At 43.4% G+C, this 21,631-nt stretch overlaps 1 protein-coding gene across 1 annotated transcript; it reads left to right on the top strand.

Annotated features, from left to right (window-relative positions):
* Window positions 1-405: 405 nt before the first annotated feature.
* mc4r (melanocortin 4 receptor) lies at window positions 406-1,416 on the top strand (the record flags this gene model as incomplete). Its single annotated transcript, XM_083631896.1, has 1 exon — window positions 406-1,416. Exon 1 carries the CDS (start codon window positions 412-414, stop codon window positions 1,414-1,416), a length of 1,005 nt encoding a protein of 334 aa, XP_083488022.1. The 5' UTR covers window positions 406-411.
* Between the last annotated feature and the right edge of the window lie 20,215 nt (window positions 1,417-21,631).

The raw sequence follows: 21,631 nt of genomic DNA, 5'->3' as shown, positions 1-21,631 counted from the left end.
CATCTCATTCTTTCCTCCATGCACTCTCTCTCCTTTCAGTTTTTCTCACCTTCTCATCTTTGTCACGTCTGAGGCAGACGAGATTCATTATTTTATCCCTGCTCATTCATTTGACTTCCACCCCCTCTTCCCCTCTGTATTTCCTCCACAGCAGAGAGATGGGAGCGGGCCAGAGGGATTATCCTGGGCTGAGACTAACACTGGCATCTGTTTGAAGTCAATTACCTTCCTTGGGAAACCTGGAGAGTACAAAGGAGAAGCGTGAACACTGGTAAAGAATCAGATTTTTTTTTTTCCCCATTTCACTGCCTGAATGAGGATGATTGAGAGTTGCGCTCACTGAGTTGCCAAAACAGAGGGACTAACAACAGAAACAAAGACTTGTGAGACGGAATTTAAAAGGGACAAATCATGAATGCCAGCGAGCACCATGGACTGATCCAAGGCTACCAGAACAGGAGCCAAAGCTTGGGCGCTTTGCCTATTAACGAAGACTTGTCAGCCGACGAGAAGGACTCGTCTACAGGATGCGCCGAGCAGCTGCTCATCTCCACCGAGGTGTTCCTCACACTGGGCATCGTCAGCCTGCTTGAGAACATCCTGGTCGTGGCCGCCATCATCAAGAACAAGAACCTCCACTCGCCCATGTACTTCTTCATCTGCAGCCTCGCCGTGGCCGACATGCTGGTCAGCGTCTCCAATGCCACAGAGACAATCGTCATTGCGCTCATCAATGGAGGCAACCTGGCGATCCCTGTGACGGTGATCAAGAACATGGACAACGTGTTTGATTCGATGATCTGCAGCTCTCTGCTAGCCTCCATCTGCAGCCTCCTAGCCATCGCTGTCGACCGCTACATCACCATCTTCTACGCCCTGCGCTACCACAACATCGTCACCCTGCGGCGAGCGATGGCCGTCATCACCTGCATCTGGAGCTGCTGCACTGCATCCGGCGTCCTCTTCATCATCTACTCGGAGAGCACCACGGTGCTCATCTGCCTCATCACCATGTTCTTCACAATGCTGGTGCTCATGGCTTCGCTGTACGTCCACATGTTCATGTTGGCACGCTTGCACATGAAGCGGATCGCTGCGCTGCCAGGCAACGCGCCCATCCACCAGCGGGCCAACATGAAGGGCGCCATCACACTCACCATCCTGCTGGGGGTGTTCGTGGTGTGCTGGGCGCCCTTCTTCCTCCACCTCATCCTCATGATCAGCTGCCCCAAGAACCCCTACTGCATCTGCTTCATGTCCCACTTCAACATGTACCTCATCCTCATCATGTGCAACTCCGTAATCGACCCCATCATCTACGCCTTCCGCAGCCAAGAGATGAGGAAGACCTTCAAAGAGATTTTCTGCTGCTGCTATGGCCTGTCCAACCCGTTTGTGTGCGAGCTGTCTGTTTAGTGTTGGCGGAGCCTCGACCCTCTGGGAGCACAATCTGCCCTGGAGTGGAACTTTGTGAACGAGGACTTTGACGTCCTCAGCTGTAAACAAGTTTTGTTCTGTTCTTCGGCGGACAGGTAAATGATTGACAGATCTGGTTAATGAGTTGGGTTACTATAGGTTTCCAGTACCTTGTCAAATGTGACACATCAGGTGAAAGGAGTAAGGCTGTGTGTCCATATAGCGTCTTTAGCTGAGCTTCAGCATCTTTTTTCAGTTGTTTCCAATGAGGTGAGAGCGTATCCGAGCGTCTGCGTCCGAAAGTGCGCCACACCCAGGGTATTTTTTCAGAGCGCTCTGCCTTTTTTGCCTTATCTGAACTTTTCAGAAATGCGCTTGTGTCGAGCACTCCTTTTTTCCATCAATCTGCTACTTAAGTGCGCTGGGATCAGCGCTGCCCAGCCTGTTGCCAAAGTTTAAATGCCAGGAAAAAACGCTAAATGTACACAGGCCCTAACACGTAGGCAACCATGGAATCGCACAAATCAATATGTTTTATTTATTTATTTTCATATTATGCAAGTTTGATGTTGAAGAATGCCCTAAATATAATGAACAACAGTTTTTGAAGATCATTAAATACTTGTGATTTGTTAGTAAACCTAGCGTGTTCAGGTAAACCAAGCTTGTTCACCAATTTTCAGCGCAATTTTCTCTGAATGTTGCTTTTAGGATTACAAACATTCAAATAAGCATTATCTTCTTCAACTATTTTCAGATTTCAATGTATGACACAAAACAAATGTCAAACAAATCAGAAATGCCATCAAAATCTTTATTTATATGGATTGTGGCACTTGAATATGGCCGATGTTTGTTTTTAAATGGCCTTGTTGCTTTCATATTACTGTACATTGTGGATTTCTTACAAAGAGTTGAATAGAGTATATTACGGATACTACCTCCAAGATGAATGCAAAACAGTTTTGAGGTACAATACATTCATCCTCACAAAAGCTATCAGAGGAGAGCAGAGCATTTTGCAAACTGCAAGCAAAGATATATCCCTAACATACTATTTAGCATTATATCTCAGGCAGACACGCTGCATACAATAGATATGGTACAGTAGATTTAGGTTTAGCTTAGTTGCACATGTAAAGGGTGACACAATTCAGGCATGATTCAGGTTGTCTGTTGGTGGTCTAATTTGTGTCAGTTTAGGGATTCTTGACGTGAGAAAGTTTGAGAACCAGAGAGTTTGAGTCTGTAGTCGGGTTTCAACTTTCCATCCACCTGTTTGTATGCAAAATTTCAATTTGCACATAAAAAAACAGTGGAAACTGCAAAATTAGCAAAAACCTCCAAATATCGCAAAAAAGTTTTCACCCTTGAGGGAGGTGGAAAAGTCTGGTGTATCAATAAAAGGAAAATGCGATAAGTGCAGTGGAAACAGATTAAGCGATATTCCGTTGTCTCTCCATTCAAAAAACACGCAGTTTGCCTTGATCACTGTACATGACATGCCTTGTAGACTAGACAATACCCGCCGTGGTAAACAAAAGAAGACTGGTTAACTTTAAGGCGACTAAATTCTAGAATTGAATGAAATTGTATTCACTTACTATCTGCTCCGTGGATTATAACGTTATGCTTGCGGAGTTGAAGAGTGGCACCTGGTAATCCAGAAATTGCATTTTATGGTACCTTTGTCTACTTTTAGATCATCAAGAAACTTTAAATGAATAGCGTTAGATGTGTTTAATAGAGCTTGGTCGTTGCTGATCAGCAGCTCAGACAGCCTCAAATATAAGGTGATTGACAGCTCTATAATTTGCATAATAGCAGCGGATGGAAACGCGCATTATTTCACATTTTCTTTTGCCGACTTTCTGAAATTTCAATTAAAATTTGTGATACCTTTGGATGGTATTGTAGTATACAGTAGTTGGAACCCAACTAGTGTTCCCAGGCTTCAGCCCTGTGTGAAAATATCTGTCAGCATCATCCATGCAGAGCTACCTATGCCCATGTGAACTTGTGTATTGTGTGGATATGTTATGTGGAAATGGCACATACAGGCCTGCTCTTAATCATTCTCAGTAAAGTGTTCAGATCATTCTTTGTGCATTCCGTGTACACGTGACAATATATGTATATATATTTTTTCTTTTGTATTTATGTAACAGGATGAAATCTTTTGACTGCATTTTATGTATTATATGTTCTAGGCTATAAGTCGTTGCTTGTTGTCCTAGCCTTAAATAAGTTGCACTGTGATGTAAAAAGCAATTATATTTTCTGTGTTCTGTATTTTAACATTTTAAAACGAATGTCTTTATATGAGTCAATGTGGTTACGCTATTTTCAATAATGCCTTATTCATTCATGGCCTTTTAAACCTGAAGTGCATTCATAAGCCAGTATACTTCAGAAAACTCCACTCTTCTGTTAATAGTTTTACCTAGTCTGGATTCATGTGTCCATATGAAGGTGTTTGTTTGACCACTGTATCCTCTATGAATCACCGCTGCAAAGAAACTCAAATAAAATCATTTCACCTCAGCAACAATTCTGTCAGTCTTTTCCCTCAAGTACAGACTATGACCTTTACACAAATCCTACATAGTTGTTGATTTTTTAAACATCATTCATTCATATATTCATGTAGACATTTGAATCACATTAGATTAGTAAAACACCCATGAGGTTAAGATACAATGAGTAATTTTTACTGCTGTCAGCAACACATTTATAATGTGTTAAATAACGTCTGTATGGATCAGTAGCCTCAAGCAGCAAGAAAAACAATATCAATTTCTGTCTAGGAGCATCAGTGTAATGAATGAATGCTAATTAATTTAGAATGTAATTATAGTTAAATTTAATTCACACTTAATTTAAAAGTGTAACTTTTATTATTTATTTATTTATTATAACTTATATTATTTACTTTTCTCTCTGTGACACTTGTGCAAAGACATACCAGTAATATAGTCACACAGCAATGTGAGGCAAACACATACAGTACATTAGACAGCAAACAACACAAAATATTATAGGGGCATTTCATGAAGTCCATTGATCCAGGTGAAAACCATTATCCCCTATTGATTTCCCATCTTAAATCTATACCAATGGCAAAGAAGGACATGTATCAAAGAGAGGGAGATGGTTAATTCAGCGTTGAGACAATTGAGATGTGGCTTGTGCAAAATGTGGCTGCAACTCAATAATAGGAATTTTGCAAATATACGGTTCATTCAGCAAAGTATGAATAGTCAGGCAGCATTCAGGGATATATAGTTAGCTGAAACGAGGGATGGTGAATGTCTACCAGTGCATTGGGTCATTGTACCATTGGATATTGATTCTGGGTAGAATTCCTGCTGACTTACCTGTCAACAATAATCAAAACTGCATGAAAAATCCCATACAGTGAGGAAGACAGCAAGAATGGACTGCTGCAATCTTCACTTTTATGATGATGAAATGTATGAAATCAGTTCTGAAGCTGTGACGGCCCTCTTGCTATCCGGGCCTGTCTTGTATGTTTGTATGTTTCCCCCTGTGTGTCTTCCCTCAGGTCCAAGCAGGAGGAGCATTTCCCAATCAGGCCAACTGGGAGCACACTAGTGCCCCAGAGGCTTCTTAGCAGCAGAATGCCCTTCATTAACTCATTGAGTGCCAGCCACTTTTGGAGAACGGACGCTCCCAGTGCCAGAGTTTCAGAGCGTTTTCAGTGATTTCTCGAGGCCCACAGAATATTGTGTGATATTACTATGTAAACACCGAACACGCACAAAGAACGATGAGACTCTATTGTATCAGTAACAAAAAAAAGTTTATTGATATCATTTTCCGTTCTTGAGTTATCAGCCGGAGAAGATAGGTCAAAAACAGCAAAAACATGCGTTTCCATCTAGAAGCTGAGATATTGAGCCTTTTGTGAAATTAAGCATTTCAAGCAAATCACTGACTCTGAAACTAATATTTTCTGACCTGAAACATCTGAACAGTAATTTCCTTCAATATAACAGCACCCCCACCCCCCTCTACTGCAAACTCCTCCTCCGTGGGTGTGTCTCTGGTGGCTTTGCTCGCTCTGCTGCTTGTCAGGCGAGTCTCTGCTGCTTGCGGATCCACGTTCGGATGGCCGCCGCTCGTCGGGGGAGTCTGGATCGGGCTCGGTCGTTTCTGGGGTTTCGGTTGTGAGCTGGGATGAAGCTGCGTCCGATTCTGGGCTTTCTGCTGCGCGTTTCAAAGTGTGCTGCACCCAGAGTCTATTTTCGGAGCCCCCCACCGTTGTGCGCCGGCTCCCAGCGCGACAGCGAAAAGCAAAACCATTCTCATGAGAATGGTTTCATCACGGCTTTTTCTGCTGTTTTTACTCAACTTTCTCTAATCTGGAGAGCACTGTCGCCACCTAATGGGTCGGTAAAATAGGTTATACACATTCAACATGCCCCAAAATTTTACAGGAGATGTATTAGGCATTGATCCACGTCCCACCGTCAAAAAACGCAATTGACGACAATCGTCGTCATTGGCACTCAATGAGTTAAGTGGAGGCTCCCCCTGCATCACAGCAGTCCTGTTTTTGATTGGAGTGGCCGTTTTTGTTGTTTTTCACACCTTACAACACTCCAGCCATTACATTCTTCATACAGGCACTTACTTACACTACTGATTAGGCTACTAACTGACACATCCCAATGTTGTTTTTGTTGCACATTTTCAAACTTTTTGATTATTGTTAAATAAATTCTGCTTTTTTCTTTTCTTTTTTTTTTTTAATTAGCAGACCTATGCACAGGAGGTTTTTCTAGTGAGGGAGAGGAGGATGGTCCTCCATTTTTTAGAAGAGATTGGGGATTTTATATAATGATTTTTTTTAAAAGAAAATATCAATCAAATGTGTTTTTTCTGATGTGCGGACGATCCTTTTTTCATTCATTATATTCTTAAAATGCTTCAACAACAGTGACACCTGTAGGGCACTGATGGAAATGAGAGCGCTATGCAGACAGGAGTCTGGCCCGGCCCTCAGGTGTACGGTACAAAAACATTACCCCTGAGGGCGTTTATTTCTTTGGTAATTTATCTAATGCAAATATATGATTGGTTGAAAAACACTTGCAATTCACAGGGAACAGTGAAATGATGTGTTTTTCAACCAATCATATTTAGCTGAAGCCTAAACCGCCCTTACCAATCAATACCAATCAATTAATTTATTCAACCAAATTGGTTGTTGATTGGATAGATCAGTAAGATTTACATTGTATTGTCCAATGATAAAGTCAGACTCTCAATGCTGAATCCAGCTCCACTATAGGAAGTGAATGAGGACATCAAAATTCCACTTTGCTGTGATGACCTGACAGTAATAGATATATTTACAAGACAGTAACAGCATATTATATGCCCCTCCTTCATTTTCTTTTTCTTTTATCAAGCATTAAGTTAGCTCACAAGCCAGGCAGTACGCTGCATTGTATTACGCGAGCCAACACGAGTTAAGCTGCGTTCACACCGACCTATTAAAGTTTTTCGCTGGCATCGAGTTTACATACAAAGTCAATGCAAACGAGCGATTGAGCGTATATTCGCCCGGGAGAAAAATCGCTGGGCGTCCAAGCGACAGAGACAGAGCGATAGGGAGAAAATACGCTCGTCGCCCAAGATGAAATATCCCAACTCGAGCGAAAATACGCTGGCATCAGTCGCTCGCTGTTCAACGCTGATTGGCTGCCGTGTGAGAGCGAGTCAAGGATCACGCTGGCTTGGAACAAACCGCTGGTTTATTGTGTGGCAACAAACTGCATTGACAGGCTGACAGCTGACATGAAGTGAAGTCTGTACTACCGGTATGGACCTCGCGTTAGGAGCACGCTGATAGGCTTAGCTTGTAAACAACGACGGTGGCTCGTAGTGGACAAACATCATGACATTGCGTAACGTTATAGCCCCCACATGTCCGTCAATTCGTGTGCCTGTTGATGAGCGATTTAAACAGAGCGACAGAGCGATTCCAAAGGGTTGAATCAAGCGACAGAGCGAAAAATAAATATCTCGGTGTGAACACAGCTTTAGAGCGGGCGGCCGCGGTATGTGGCCGCCGGCAGATTTCAGTCTCCGCAAACACTGGGATACGCCGGAACGTCTCGGCTGCACGCGGTTACAGACAGCATGGATTTATTGTGCAAGTAAGTCAATTAAGTTCAAGTTATCCGGGCCTTCTAGTAAATTTGGCGTGCAAATGGTCCACCAAGCAGCGCTATTTTTTTTCTGTATTAATATGTTTCATGCTACATGGACTGCCATTTTGCAAATAAAAACGGCGACCTTAAACTCCCACATTTTTAAACAGAATTTGGCCGGTACATCTACGGCTGACAGCAAGCTAATTTTTAAAGCTAGAGTGATGATCTTTATACCATATGAGAGTAGAAGAAACAAGGAATCGATTGGGACCAAGCATGTCAACCTAGCACCACCATTGGGAGCAATTTGGGGTTCAGTATCATGCCAAAGGACACTTCGACATGCAGACTTGAGGAGCCGGGGATCGTACCACCGACCTTCTGATTAGTGGACAACCCGCTCTACCTCTCTACGCCCCTCAAAAATACAACAATACAATAATAGTAGCAGAAAGATTGGCAACATGTAAACAGTAGAGTTGCGGCTCAATGTGCAAAGTGAAGCAGATGATGGAGATAGAGCTACACTTCAGTGTTCAAATTGCAAGTACAAGTGTGCAATGTCCATCAGTAGCAAGCAGTAATAAAAAAGCAGTCAATGTGCAAAGATAGTTGTGGAGGATGCCTCCAGAATGAATTGGCCGCTAAATGTTTCTTTGTCTTTTCTTATAAGGTTTTTCTTGGGGTTTTATTATTTATAAGGTTTTCCTTCACTGACCTGTTCTGTCTTTCAAACATGCTATTTTTCATTTTGTTCTATTTTATTGTACATGTACAGTGCACTTTGTTTCATAATCTTGTTTTGCACTGATTATTGAGTTGGATCTGGATCTGTTTGTTCGCTCTCTGTGAAGTCCTGTGCTGTGTGAGGAAATGCTATATAAATACACACTGTTAACTGAAACGTCGCAAGCACATTGGACACATGATGCTGTTCCAGTCAGTTATGAAAAGCATATCACAGACATATACGTCTTTGTACGCATGGTCGGTCGATGTTGAGTTACAGCGGCACTTTAAACAATAAGCAACTTAGAAACATAGAAAGATTAGGTCTTCCCATATTGAGTCAGCAAAGACAAAGAAGACGTGTTGATGGCACATTGCTTACTTCCATTCATACCTTGGTTTCTCTTCTATGCTTGCATCCATCCATACTATAATTCCAGCAGTGTCTGTGCAAGTGTCTGTGTGTTATAATGTGCCATATTCCAGGACAGTGGGTGAATGAGGAGAGCATAATGTATGAACGGGGCAAGGGAACAGGTAGATGTACCCATGGGGGGGGGGGGGGGGTGCAGAATCTTCAGCTGGGTAGATGTACCCATGGGGGGGGTGAATGGGGAGAAAGGGGGGGAGGGAACGGGCACAACGGGTATTGCACTAGTCACTCATAAGATTTTTAAGGGAGCAAGTGGGCTCTCTGTTTCAATTTGTGTCCCACTGATGATGTCATAGGCATTGTGACATCACTGATGATGCCGTCAGGGATGTCATAAGACTGATGATGTCATCATGATGTCAAAAGAGCAAAATCATCTTATGAGATGACTGATAATGTCATCGTGCCTTCATGTGCTCATCAGATGGCCGAGTTGGCCAGTCGTTCTTCCGATGTGCTTGCTTGTAGTGTCGAAATGATTGGGAATATGGAAACCATAGCAACCAGGTGATGGGTTGGCTGAGAGTAGCATCCCAGTGCAGAGTCATGTTGCTATCCACGTAGGCAGAAACAATATGGAACCAACTTTATATTAGTGATTTTGAACTAGACTGGTTGTATAGTCTGCAAGCAATATCTTTGGGAATGTAATGTTATTGGTGGAGGCGCACCATTAGTGCTTTTATTTTTTTATTGTTTTAATCCTGGTTGCTGCTCCACCCTCTGCCGGGGAGACATTTCGGGGAGAGCCGAAACTGGCTCCATGCTTCCTCCGAGACATGGGCAGTAGCCAGCTGCTTCTTTTCACCTGACAGGGGAAGCTTCACCGGTAGGACATAGCACGTGGGAGGATCACGCTATTCCAACGAGTTCCCCTCCCTCCGAACAGGCGCCCCGAACGACCAGAGGAGGCACCACTTCAGCGACCAGGATATTGCATGTTTTTGGTGAGGGGTTCCTATATGAAGGAAACCTCCATGGGGCACGGGGAGAACATGCAAACCACACAGAAAGGCCCTTTTGACGACCCCACCTGGGCGGTGGGCACTTGAGGACATGCGGATGGGCACGCACTCCTTCAGCGCTCACAGCGTCCCAGGTGGGAATCGATCCCAGGACCTTCTAGCTGTGAGCCGACAGCACTTATCACTGCGCCACCGTGCCCCCCTCCGCCATGTTTTCTGCATATATGACATCAAGTCGGGAACTCGTGTACCAAAATTCTCAGAGTTGCTTGTTCCGACTTGTTGTTCCGACTTGAGCAGCTGTCCATGTGAATTTTCCCTCTCGGAATCACGTTTTTCAGATGATTCCGATATGATACTGTATATCATACTGTGTATCAAATTCAATAAGTGATCATGTCACATGGGGCAGAAATCTGATTTCTTTGATTTGATACGTTTGCTTTAATTAAGCTTGATTTGGTTGTTTTCTGCATGTTTAATGATTCGATGTGTTTTGATTTATTTGAATTGTCTTCGTGCATGTTGGATTTTGTCTTTATTGGTTTTGAGCTGTTTGGATTTTGTAGTTTTATGTCTTTTTCTGCCATGTCACTCCTGCTTGAGTAAGCAATTAACCAGATTCAGTCATGGAGCTGTCAGGGAGCTGCTGGAGGAGCCAATCAGAAAGGCTGCATGTGGAGGAGGGTGACTTTAAAAACCTGTGGAGCACAGGAAAAGCGGAGGAAAAAGGCCAGAGGATGGCAGAGGGCACACGGAGGAGAAGCGACGGAGAGGGGAGCAGCTGATGGCTCTGCCTGTGGGTGAAGGTAAGGTGTGGGCAACTGAGCCGTTGCGGCTTCGGGCCCCTCTCTCTCCCAGCGTACCTATGGGCGCACCGTAGATGACTGACGGGGGACGGGAGAGAGGGGGAAGGCCCTAATGTTGCCCCACCAAGGCTACCGAGAACCACAGGCAGGGTGAGGCTCCCCGGTCTCGCCAATGTGCCGTTCTTCTCCAGGCCTTGGAAGAGAGAGAGGGAAGCGCTGTTGGAAAGAGGGGTGAAGTTGCGACTCACCCCTCTTTCAGATAAGTACCTCTCCTCAAATGTAATTCCAGAATGTGCTGGCTGATTATGTGGAGCAGGGAAAGCCACCTGAGACTGCATTGAGGTTCCCTAACTTGACATTTTTGCACATGCAGGCTCTATGGACCCCCCCAATGGTGGAGCTGGGTTGATCATCACAAGCAGAGGCTTTTTTAAAGACCAGGACTTCCACCTCGTGCTTGGATGGATTTTAATGACTAGGCCTGGACTTGTAACCTTTTTTTATTCATTGTTTTTAATAAATTATTTTTGTAAACACTCCCAAGCTGTGTGTTGATTGGACAGAGTGCTCCCCAGTAGAACTGTGTACCAGTAACCACCCCGGTCACAATCACCCATATTAACCCATATTGTTTGATGTCATGATAATGAAAAATACCCCAAAGTGTGCAGTTTTTATCTATAAATGCTGCATGTATTTTACTGTGCAGAATAGACAGAACTGAGACTAAAGTGGACATCAAACATGTGGACATTAGCTGGTTAGCTTAACCTCAACAGAGCTAAGGACCATACAGGAAATATTGTATGTAAGACTTTCAACAAGTAGCCAACTCTTTCATATTTATTATATGGTCCATGGTTGCTCCTCCCAGAGCTAATTAAGGGTCATACAGGAAATACTGTAGCCTATACTAAAACAAGTCAACAAGTACCCTTTCATACACCCAGACTGCTACACTACTTGTATATTGATTGCATGGTTTACCCAACAAGCAATGTCAAGGCCACAGGTGGACAACACTGTTGGTTTAAGCCATCATATTGTCTATTCAACATTAAAATGTTGACAACAAAACAATGACAAAATGTTGCCCTTATAGTAGAGGTCAAGTCAATGCCAAACATATCAACATTTCACATTCAACCACAAACCCCATGCAGTAGCCAAGATGAAGATGGTTTTAGATTTATTAACCACCCTAGACTTTATCAAATACATTTTACATATCTGGGCCAGTATTTGCTTGTAACATGTGGTCACTAAGGCACCATTAGGGGAGTCCCCAATTCCAATTAGATTTTTCCTTTTATTCAGTAACACTACATCAAAGACCATTTCCAAATATCACTACAAGCGATAAAGAGAGAGGAGGAAATAGGAGTCAGTACTTGGCTTTTTCAATATTTGAACCACATCCCAAACCCTGTAATATACTGTAGTCTCCACACCTTTATCTGATTGTTCTTGTCACTTAACATCCATAAACTGTTGTTGTCATTTAATCCATAAAGCAATCTCCTCCACTGAGTTTCATTTCTTATGTGTTCCAAACTTATGCTTTGTGTCTCTGCTGCTCAACAGACTGTAGCACTTTATTGTTAAACTATACGGACTAGATTTCCGCTTAAACTTAATAATCTTAAAGGGAGCTACAGTAGGCATACCGTATCCGCAACGCCTGCTCCCGTACATCAACAGATTGTTTATTCCGGACAGCAGACCAGTCAACTGCTTCCCAGCGACTGCAATTGATTATATGAGTGCCAAAGTCACGCCCTCTTCCGGGTTCTGGACCTAAGGGATTTCATTCCCCATTCATTTTTCCATAGACGTTTCGAAAATCCTTCAAGCGCATTACAATGCCTACATTTAGGCTATGTCTTCACTAAGCCGTTTTCAAAGACCCCGTAGTTGAAGCCTTCCCAGTCTACATTAGAGCAGGCTCCGAGCAGTCTCCGTCCATATTAGCTCATGCGAGACGCCCGCAATACAATGCTTCACATACACTGGGCATGCGCATGCCTCTATGTTTAGTACTGGAGTCCACAACGAGAGGGCAGCAACTACGCCTACGGTCAAGGCAAAGAAGAAGAAGAAGCAAAGCAAACTATCAGAAAACAGCATTACCTTTATGATCTTTTAATAATGTTAGTAGACACATAACTGTAGGCTATAGATCCCCGTTATGAGGCCAGTTTATCAAAAATAACGCCTATTTCGAAATCTGACTTTTGAGGGCAGGGATCCAGCCAGCACATCGACCATGCTAGCTGATGGAAGCTCAGAGCTGCTCGCTTGGACCATCGACATAATAAAGATTCATATTTATCTCAGTGCCCTGGAGACATTTACGTCCGTGATACTGGGCGAAATGGTCTGTGCAGTTCTGTGGTGATTAGCTCATGTCAATTGTAGCATTATGATTAAATTCATTATGGAAGATAAATGTTGGTTTAACAGATGCAAATAATTTCTTATAGCCTTCATGTAAAGTGACGCTATGGGCAAACCATTTAATTGGGCTCTATAACGTTATGTAACGTGACGATCACATTTCAATAAATATAGTTTTTGCCGATGTGTTTGTTTAATGCTCTTCTGTATTGGACATTTAAAGCTGATACACACTTGTCTTGAGGTAATTCCACCAAGCTCAGTTAAAAATATGGCAAGCTAATGTGTAATTGGAAAACATCATTTATCGATAGAGCTCAACATACGATCACGTATGTAAAAAAGAAGTTATCCAGCGCACACCAGGGTAGGAAAATAGACACTTTATTAGGCTACATTAAAAACAAGAGATAAGGCGAACAACGCGTTTCACAAGGTGCTTCATCAGGTTCGCTATCCTATGACAGCGATCTGCTATCCTATGCTATGATAGCGAACCTGATGAAGCACCTTGTGAAACGCGTTGTTCGCCTTATCTCTTGTTTTTAATGTAGCCTAATAAAGTGTCTATTTTCCTACCCTGGTGTGCGCTGGATAACTTCTTTTTTACTTTTGTGATTCACCCTGCACCAGCCAGCACCCAGGAGCAGAGCACTGCTGTGCACAGGGCTTTTCTCAGCTGTTTATACGATCACGTATGTTGTGTAACACTTGACACAATCAAATGTGTAGTCACTTTTTCACAGCAATACTGTACAGTCCAGCCCACCATGGTATGGGAAAGGAACCGTTGTTTGAATTATATATGTTGCATAATGTATGCCGAATTGTTACAGATATCACCATATTTCATTGAAATAAATATAAAGCATTGATTTGAAGCAGGCTGCTGGTCATCGGTTGTTTCTCCGTCGTCATGTCTGGTCCAATCTTCGGTTGGTGTCGTGTCCTCGATCTGGTCCAATCTTCGGTTCGTGTCATAGTTCGTGTTCACTCGACATCAACAATCTTTATTATACATCACATCTAATCATTTTATCCAACCTGCCTCTGACCAGACAACTAATGGGCTCCTTCTGCGATCATATTGTGATCATTGATACATTCAGGTAGCCTATGATTTAACGAAGTACATAGCACAATAACAACAAGGCTATTTGTTGGCAATGTTTATTGACAAAAGCATTAAAACAAGCAAATAACAATATAATTCTCCGGTCACTGGCAGATAGATGCGTACAAATAGTTCAAAACAAATCTCTCAAAGTCTCAAAACTGTTGGCATTTGACTTGTGTTATATCTTATGTTGAAACAACTGATCATCAGCAATATTAACCTGCACAGTAGCCTAATACAGGTTAACATTATAATCTCAGCCTATACTCAGCTTGAGTATAGGCTAAATAAGCCATACACATGAGAATTACCGTTAACGTTACAGCATTTAATAATTCATTTTAATTTTCCACAAATACTTTGTTGTTTGTCCCCATCAATCGACGGTCATCATCCCATTCACTTGAAGAAACGAACGACACGTGTTATTAATCACTGTACGTTAACGTTTAGTCATAACATGGGCGTTTGTTTACCCAACACTATGCTGTGCAGCATGCAATAACGTTTTTAAAACATTAACACGTAACTTCTGCTACTCTATAATGTTAGTCCTCATGTAATATTTGACAAATGGACATGTTAAATGATGCTTGCAATTACGTTAGCTAAAGATTACCTCAATTTTGTGGAAGGTAACGTCAAGCCGCAGTCGGCTGGGGCAGGCTGGTGACGCGAGGTCTGGAGATAATATCCACAAACTACTCGCTTTTTCTTTATGCTAAAAAGTTACCCGGTCGTTCTGTTTTGCGGGCAGTAGCTAGTGTAACAGCTACCTGTAGGGCAAGAAGACTAGCAGACAAGATGGCGTCAGTGCATTCCGTCCACACACTTTCTTAAACTGATTGATTGATTGATTGATTCTTCTTCTGTTGTTTGTAGGCGGGTCGCTGACAGCTTCAAGCTGCTTACCGCCATCTGCTGTACAAGTATGTTAGTTGCATCGTTTCAACATTCCACGTTTACAGTAGCATTCAAAGACGGAGACTGATGACGAAGACGGGCTCAGCCGCCGGAGACCGGAGTCTCTGGCTTTAACACTCCAAACAATAGAGGTAGTGTGGACAATAGGTGCAAACGAAGTGCAATACGGCCTAATGTATATGGGGCAGCGTAAGGGACAAATTTAAGACTACTGAGAAGCCGTCGGAGGCTATATCTTTGCCGAAGCCAGCTATGGATCTGGCCAATGATCTGTCAGCACCGGCAACTGAGAGACCGTCAGTGAGAAATGAGAAGCCGACTACTGATTTGTCTTACCTAGCAGTCCACTGGATCATCTATTGGCTTGGCTGGTCATTGGCTGGTCATTAGCTTGTCTAGGCTGGCTATTGATTTGTCTTACCTAGCAGTCCACTGGATCATCTATTGGCTTGGCTGGTCATTGGCTGGTCATTAGCTTGTCTAGGCTGGCTACTGATTTGTCTTACCTAGCAGTCCACTGGATCATCTATTGGCTTGGCTGGTCATTGGCTGGTCATTAGCTTGTCTAGGCTGGCTATTGATTTGTCTTACCTAGCAGTCCACTGGATCATCTATTGACTAGGCTGGTCATTAGCTTGTCTAAGCTGGCTACTAGATTGGAGAGGCTAGCAACCCACTGGATCATCTATTGGCTAGGCTGGTCATTAGCTTGTCTTAGCTGGCTACTAGCTTGGAGAGGCTAGCAACCCACTGGATCATCTATTGGCTAGGCTGGTCATTAGCTTGTCTTAGCTGGCTACTAAATTGGAGAGGCTAGCAACCCACTGGATCATCTATTGGAAATACAGAAATACAAGGAAAATACAGAGCCAACAATAGTTCATATGTATTTATTGACCATGTAATACATGTATGGGTGGAATATGACTAATTGTAAATCAGAATAAAACACGAGTTTAAATCAGCCCTGTGAAATGAGGAAATTCGAATAAAAACTAAATTCTCAGCTCAGCAGCTGTACTGCTATTTGTTGGTGACATCTACTGACAGTTACACAGTAGGTAATCGATTACATAAGAAATTGACTTTGTCTGAGTATGCAGCATAGTGGTCACATCTATAGAAGACGAAATCTAGGAAAGGAAAAGGAAAATCCAACTGTCCACCTCAGCATGTTTGCTAATAAACATGAGAGAAGTAGAAGAAGCTAATATAATGTTAGCTAGGAAAGCCAATGAATGACCAGCCCATCCAATAACTAATCCAGTGGGTTGCTAGCCTCTCCAAGCTAGTAGCCAGCTTAGACAAGCTAATGACCAGCCTAGCCAATAGATGATCCAGTGGGTTGCTAGCCTCTCCAAGCTAGTAGCCAGCTTAGACAAGCTAATGGCCAGCCTAGCCAATAGATGATCCAGTAGGTTGCTAGCCTCTCCAAGCTAGTAGCCAGCTTAGACAAGCTAATGACCAGCCTAGTCAATAGATGATCCAGTGGACTGCTAGGTAAGACAAATCAATAGTCGGCTTCTCATTTCTCACTGACGGTCTCTCAGTTGCCGGTGCTGGCAGATCATTGGCCAGATCCATAGCTGGCTTCGGCAAAGATATAGCCTCTGACGGCTTCTCAGTAGTCTTAAATTTGTCCCTTACGCTGCCCCATAAATGTAGACATGGCCTTACACACCAATGACGGCAAGCTACCAGCTTGGGGTTCAGTGTCTTGCCTAATAACATTTTGATCTGCAAACAGAAAATATATGACTTTTGGCCATGCATTTGTGAACTAAGTGTGTGTGTGTGTGTGTGTGTGTGTGTGTGTGTGTGTGTGTGTGTGTGTGTGTGTGTGTGTGTGTGTGCGCACGCACGTCTGGGTGTAAATGGTAAATGGACTGCATTTATGTAGCGCTTTTATCCAAAGCGCTTTACAATGTGTCTACATTCACCCATTCACACACCAAGGATGGCCAGCTGCCACGCAGGGTGCTGCCAGCTACCTCTCTCCTTACTGAGGATTTGTGATGCACAACAGCTTGCATGAGATTAGAGTCTAGACTCTAGACCATATTGACTCTACTCCTGCCATGGTGAGTAATGGTGGAATTTCTGCCCAAGTCAGGCTCTCTCTGACGCAGCCAATTAACACGCTGAAGTGCTTTGACATTAACGTGCCAAACCGCAAGAAGGTTAAAATAATTGTGCTTGATTCAAAATGGTGGAATTAATATTTCCAATGTTTGAATGGATTTCATCAAGACCATTTGATGATAACACTGTAAAAGGTTCCTGATTAGCCCAGCTTGACACATCATAGCTGGTTTTTGATTGGCACCCAATCCAAATAAATCAAATCCTTACAAATCAGGCTTTTGAAGCCATAAGACATAACCGTCCTGACATACAGTAGTTGAGGGGCGGCTGTGGCTCAGGAGGTAGAGCGCGTCGTCCACTAACCAGAAGGTCAGTGGCTCGATTCACAGCTCCTCCAGTCCACATGTCGAAGTGTCCTTGGGCAAGACACTGAACCCCAAATTGCTCCCGATGGCTGTGCCAGCACCCTGCGTGGCAGCTGGTCGCCCTTGGTGTGTGAATGGGTGAATGTAGGCACATTGTAAAGCGCTTTGGATAAAAGCGCTATATAAATGCAGTCCATTTACGATTTACAGTAGCCTTTACCTTTCCCTGCATCATAAGGTAAAGGTAAAGGTAAAGTCCCACTGATTGTCACACAATGTGTGAAATTTGTTCTCCGCATTTGACCCATCCCCTGGGGGAGCGGTGAGCGGCAGCGTGCGCCGCGCTCGGGAATCACATGGTGATTTAACCCCCCAATTCCAACCCTTTGATGCTGAGTGCCAAGCAGGGAGGCAATGGGTCCCATTTTTACAGTCTTTGGTATGACTCGGCCGGGGATCGAACTCACGACCTCCCAGTCTCAGGGCAGACACTCAGACCACAAGGCCACTGAGCTGGTTCACTGCATCATATTCAGGGGTGTAGTGGTAAATACAGAGGTGGGTAAACTATGCAAGGTGAGTAGTTTGTCCCCCTTGTTTCCCCTCATTGATTGATACAGTTAATCTGAAAATAGGTGCAACTCTGCCTCATTTCAAAGAGGTGGGTAAACTGCATTTACCCTCCACTACACCCCTGATGATACTCATAATAATCTTTGGCTGGTAAAATCTTTTCATAAGGACCCACAATCTTTGCATGAAATATTATCCCTGAAATAGATTTATAACATACGGTTATATAACTGTGAACATCATGGTGATACAGTATATTCCACCTGTGTGAATCATGAGTTCATTTATAGCCTTCATGCACAGCTGCAGTTTCAAAAGGATTCTGGCACCCACATTTTGAAGCAATGAATGTACACCTGACACCCCCCAATTTCAGATCTTCAACAAGAACATGGAAAGCTCCCACAAACACCTACTGTACCATAGAGACTATCTTGCATGGGATCACACTAGGTGAGACGGCCACGACTTAAAATGAGTGTGGGCCCTGGGGGCCGGGGGGAGGAAGGCGGGGGGCATACTGGATCGCTTACATTTTTGGTCTCTCCCGTTTGTGTCTCCTCTGCATCTTACAGTACATGGAATTAAGAACTAGCAATCCCGTGCATGTTCGCCTCATACTTAATATCATTGTCACTATCAGTGACTTAAGCCCAATTTATGCTTGGTCTAGCAACACTTTTGAAACCATCGCCGACAGAAATGAGGACTTGAGTCGACACTTTCAAGTGTTGACGAGCAGTGTCTGCTACGTAGTGAAATTTTGCGTGCATGACTTCCTTGTTTTGGTTTTCGCTCGATTGAAATGAAATAGAATAGAATAGAATAGAATAGAACTTTAATTGCCACACGACCAGGGCCGGTGGTATTTGTTTTCGGTACATAGGATGTAAAAATAGACACTGCATCAAAGTTACATCACATAAGTGCATCACAATAAAGTGCAACCAGACAAAACCAATGACAGTGCAATTACAGCAAACAATAACCAATTAACAAAACCATTGACGAGACACACATAGAGCCACATACAGTATACACAGTGCAGAAAGTCCTTGTGGTTAACGGAGGGAGTTGAGTAGTTCTTATTGCTGTGGGAAAGAAATCTGTTTTTAAAGCGGGTGGATTTTGTGGCAAGTGACCTGAGACGCCTCCCAGAGGGGAGGGTCTGGAATAGGTGGTTAGCAGGATGGGAGAGGTCAGAGATGATCTTTTTTGCCCGTTTTGAGACAAGCTGGTGGTAAATGGATTCGATTGAGGGGAGGGCAGAACCGGTGATCTTGGAGGCCTTAGACACGATGCGCTGTAATTTCCTCTGTGAGTGACTGTCAGTGTTTCCATACCAGACTGTGATTGAAGAGGTGATGATGCTTTTAATGATTGCTGAAAACTCAATGATTGATGAAAACGTTTTTATTTGTCTGAGGAAGTACAATCTCTGATGTCCTTTTTTGATGATCTGGTCTGTATTGGTGTGCCATTTTAAGTTATTGCAGATGTGGGTGCCTAGGAACTTGAAGGAGTCCGTTGAAGTTATTGGCTGGGAGTTGATATAGAACGGGGATTTGAGATTTTGTTTGCATCTGAAGTCAATGATTATTTCCATGGTTTTTGCTGTATTCAGTTGAAGGTTGTTGTCTGCACACCATTTGACTGCGTTGTCCACTGTTTGATGGTAATGATGTTCGTTATTGTGTGAGATGAGGCCAATTATTGTAGTGTCGTCAGTGTATTTGAACACCTCGACTGAGCTGCAGTGGGAAGTGAGGTCGTTTGTATACAGGCCGAAGTATTGTGGTGAAAGTACATACCCTTGAGGGACCCCTGTGTTGAGAAACAAAGGGCTGGATATTTTTTGACCGACTTTAACTTTTTGTTAAGCAGAAAGTGTAGATTCCATTGGCACATGGCTGGGTGTATGTTCATCATACCTAATAATGTATTGTAAAGTTTGAGTGGGTGAATGGTGTTGAAGGCTGAACTGAAGTCAATAAATAGGATATGTACATACTGTATGTATTAGATGAATCCAGATGGTGTAGAGCAGGGATACTCAACTTGCTTTGCCCGGGGGCCACTTTCGTGAAATGATAGAAGGCCAGGGGCCAGTTAATAAACAAACAATATACATTTTTCTGTAGCGGATTGTAGGTTTTTGGGGTGTCAGCCGGAGTTTAGTCTGACAATGTTAGGTTAAGTTTGTTAGGTTAAGTACATACATAAGTGCCTGGGTAGCGAGCAGACGGCGGTATTTGACAAGTTAGCAGCTAAATCATAGATTATTGAAAGATATTCCATATTCCAGACTGAAATGCTATAACAGAAGTGGAGTATTGGCCAGAATGACATGAACATTTGGACACTTATTTAGCAGGTATCTTGCATGTTGCGTTCAGGTGCACTTTTTTGAAATTCCATCGCGGGCCACACAGGGGGCGCCCGCGGGCCGCAAGTTGAGTATCACTGGTGTAGAGTATGGTGAAGTGCTAGGTTGATGGCATCTTCAACAGACCGGTTAGTACTGTATGCAAACTGGAAAGGGTCCTTGATAGGTGCAGTGTGGGATTTGAGATATGCCAGAACCAGATGCTCAAAGGCCTTCATGGCTATTGGCTACTGAAGTGAGTGCCTTGGAGGACTTGGGCACAGGGATGATGATGGATGATTTGAAGCACCGTGGGACTTTAGATTGGCAGAGGGATGTGAACACTGGGGCCAACTGTGCAGCACAGTGACTGAGAACAGCAGGGCTAAGGTGGTCTGGCCCATCCGCTTTCTTGTTATTTAGCTAAATAAATGATCGAACATGTCCCCGCTATTTTTATCAGCCTGTCCTTGATGTATGACTTCATGAAAATCACAAAGAACATTGTGAGTCGTGACCAATTTCCCAGAGAGAGAGAGAGGAGATGAGTTGTGTGGTTGTGTGTCGTTATATGCGGCTGCAGCCAAGTACGTTACATCTGGTTTCACTGTGCATTCCCTCTCTTCTCTTGGCACTTATAGCGTTCGAGTGTCACGTGACCGTTGAGGCGAACGTTCACTGAAGTATAAATACAACACCATGACTGACACTTTCCTTTTCGTCTGCAACTATGTGCTGAGTGACACTTTCTAATAAGTATAAATTAAGCTTTAGAGTGAAGCTGAGAAATCTCATTATAATTTAATTCTGCGTTTTTCAGGCTGTTATTTTCCTGTGATAATTCAAGCATAGATTGTTCCATATAGAGATCCAGCCGGATCAAGAAGCACTCCCTCTGTCCTTACTCTCACTTGCTGCAGTCTGCGTTCTTGCCCTCCTCTCTTCAAAAGTCATTCAGTGATGGTGTATTGACTGACTGAGTGAGTGAGTGACTGACTGGCAGCAAGCAGCTGAGTTTGTCTAGTCTAGACAATTGGCGATCTCCGCATACCAATCTTATGGGAACTTAAAAAATAGTCACTTGAACCTCGGCGAGAACGGCCACTAACCAAACCCTTGTCAAGTGGATGGCCGGAGTTTGAGTTGTATACTTGGGGGGCTCCAGAAGAAAATATAGATATCCCTGTCAATTCCCAGCTATGTTGCAACTTGCACCACACACACAATGCCAGAATAGATTGCTTATTAGCCGATACATTCAGGCAGTG

This window comes from Poromitra crassiceps (assembly GCF_964638095.1).
Source record: "Poromitra crassiceps genome assembly, chromosome: 2".
NCBI classification, from domain to species: Eukaryota; Metazoa; Chordata; class Actinopteri; order Beryciformes; family Melamphaidae; genus Poromitra; species Poromitra crassiceps.
The sequence above is the reverse complement of the archived record's forward strand: the minus strand, read 5'-3'. Positions and strand labels throughout refer to the sequence as shown.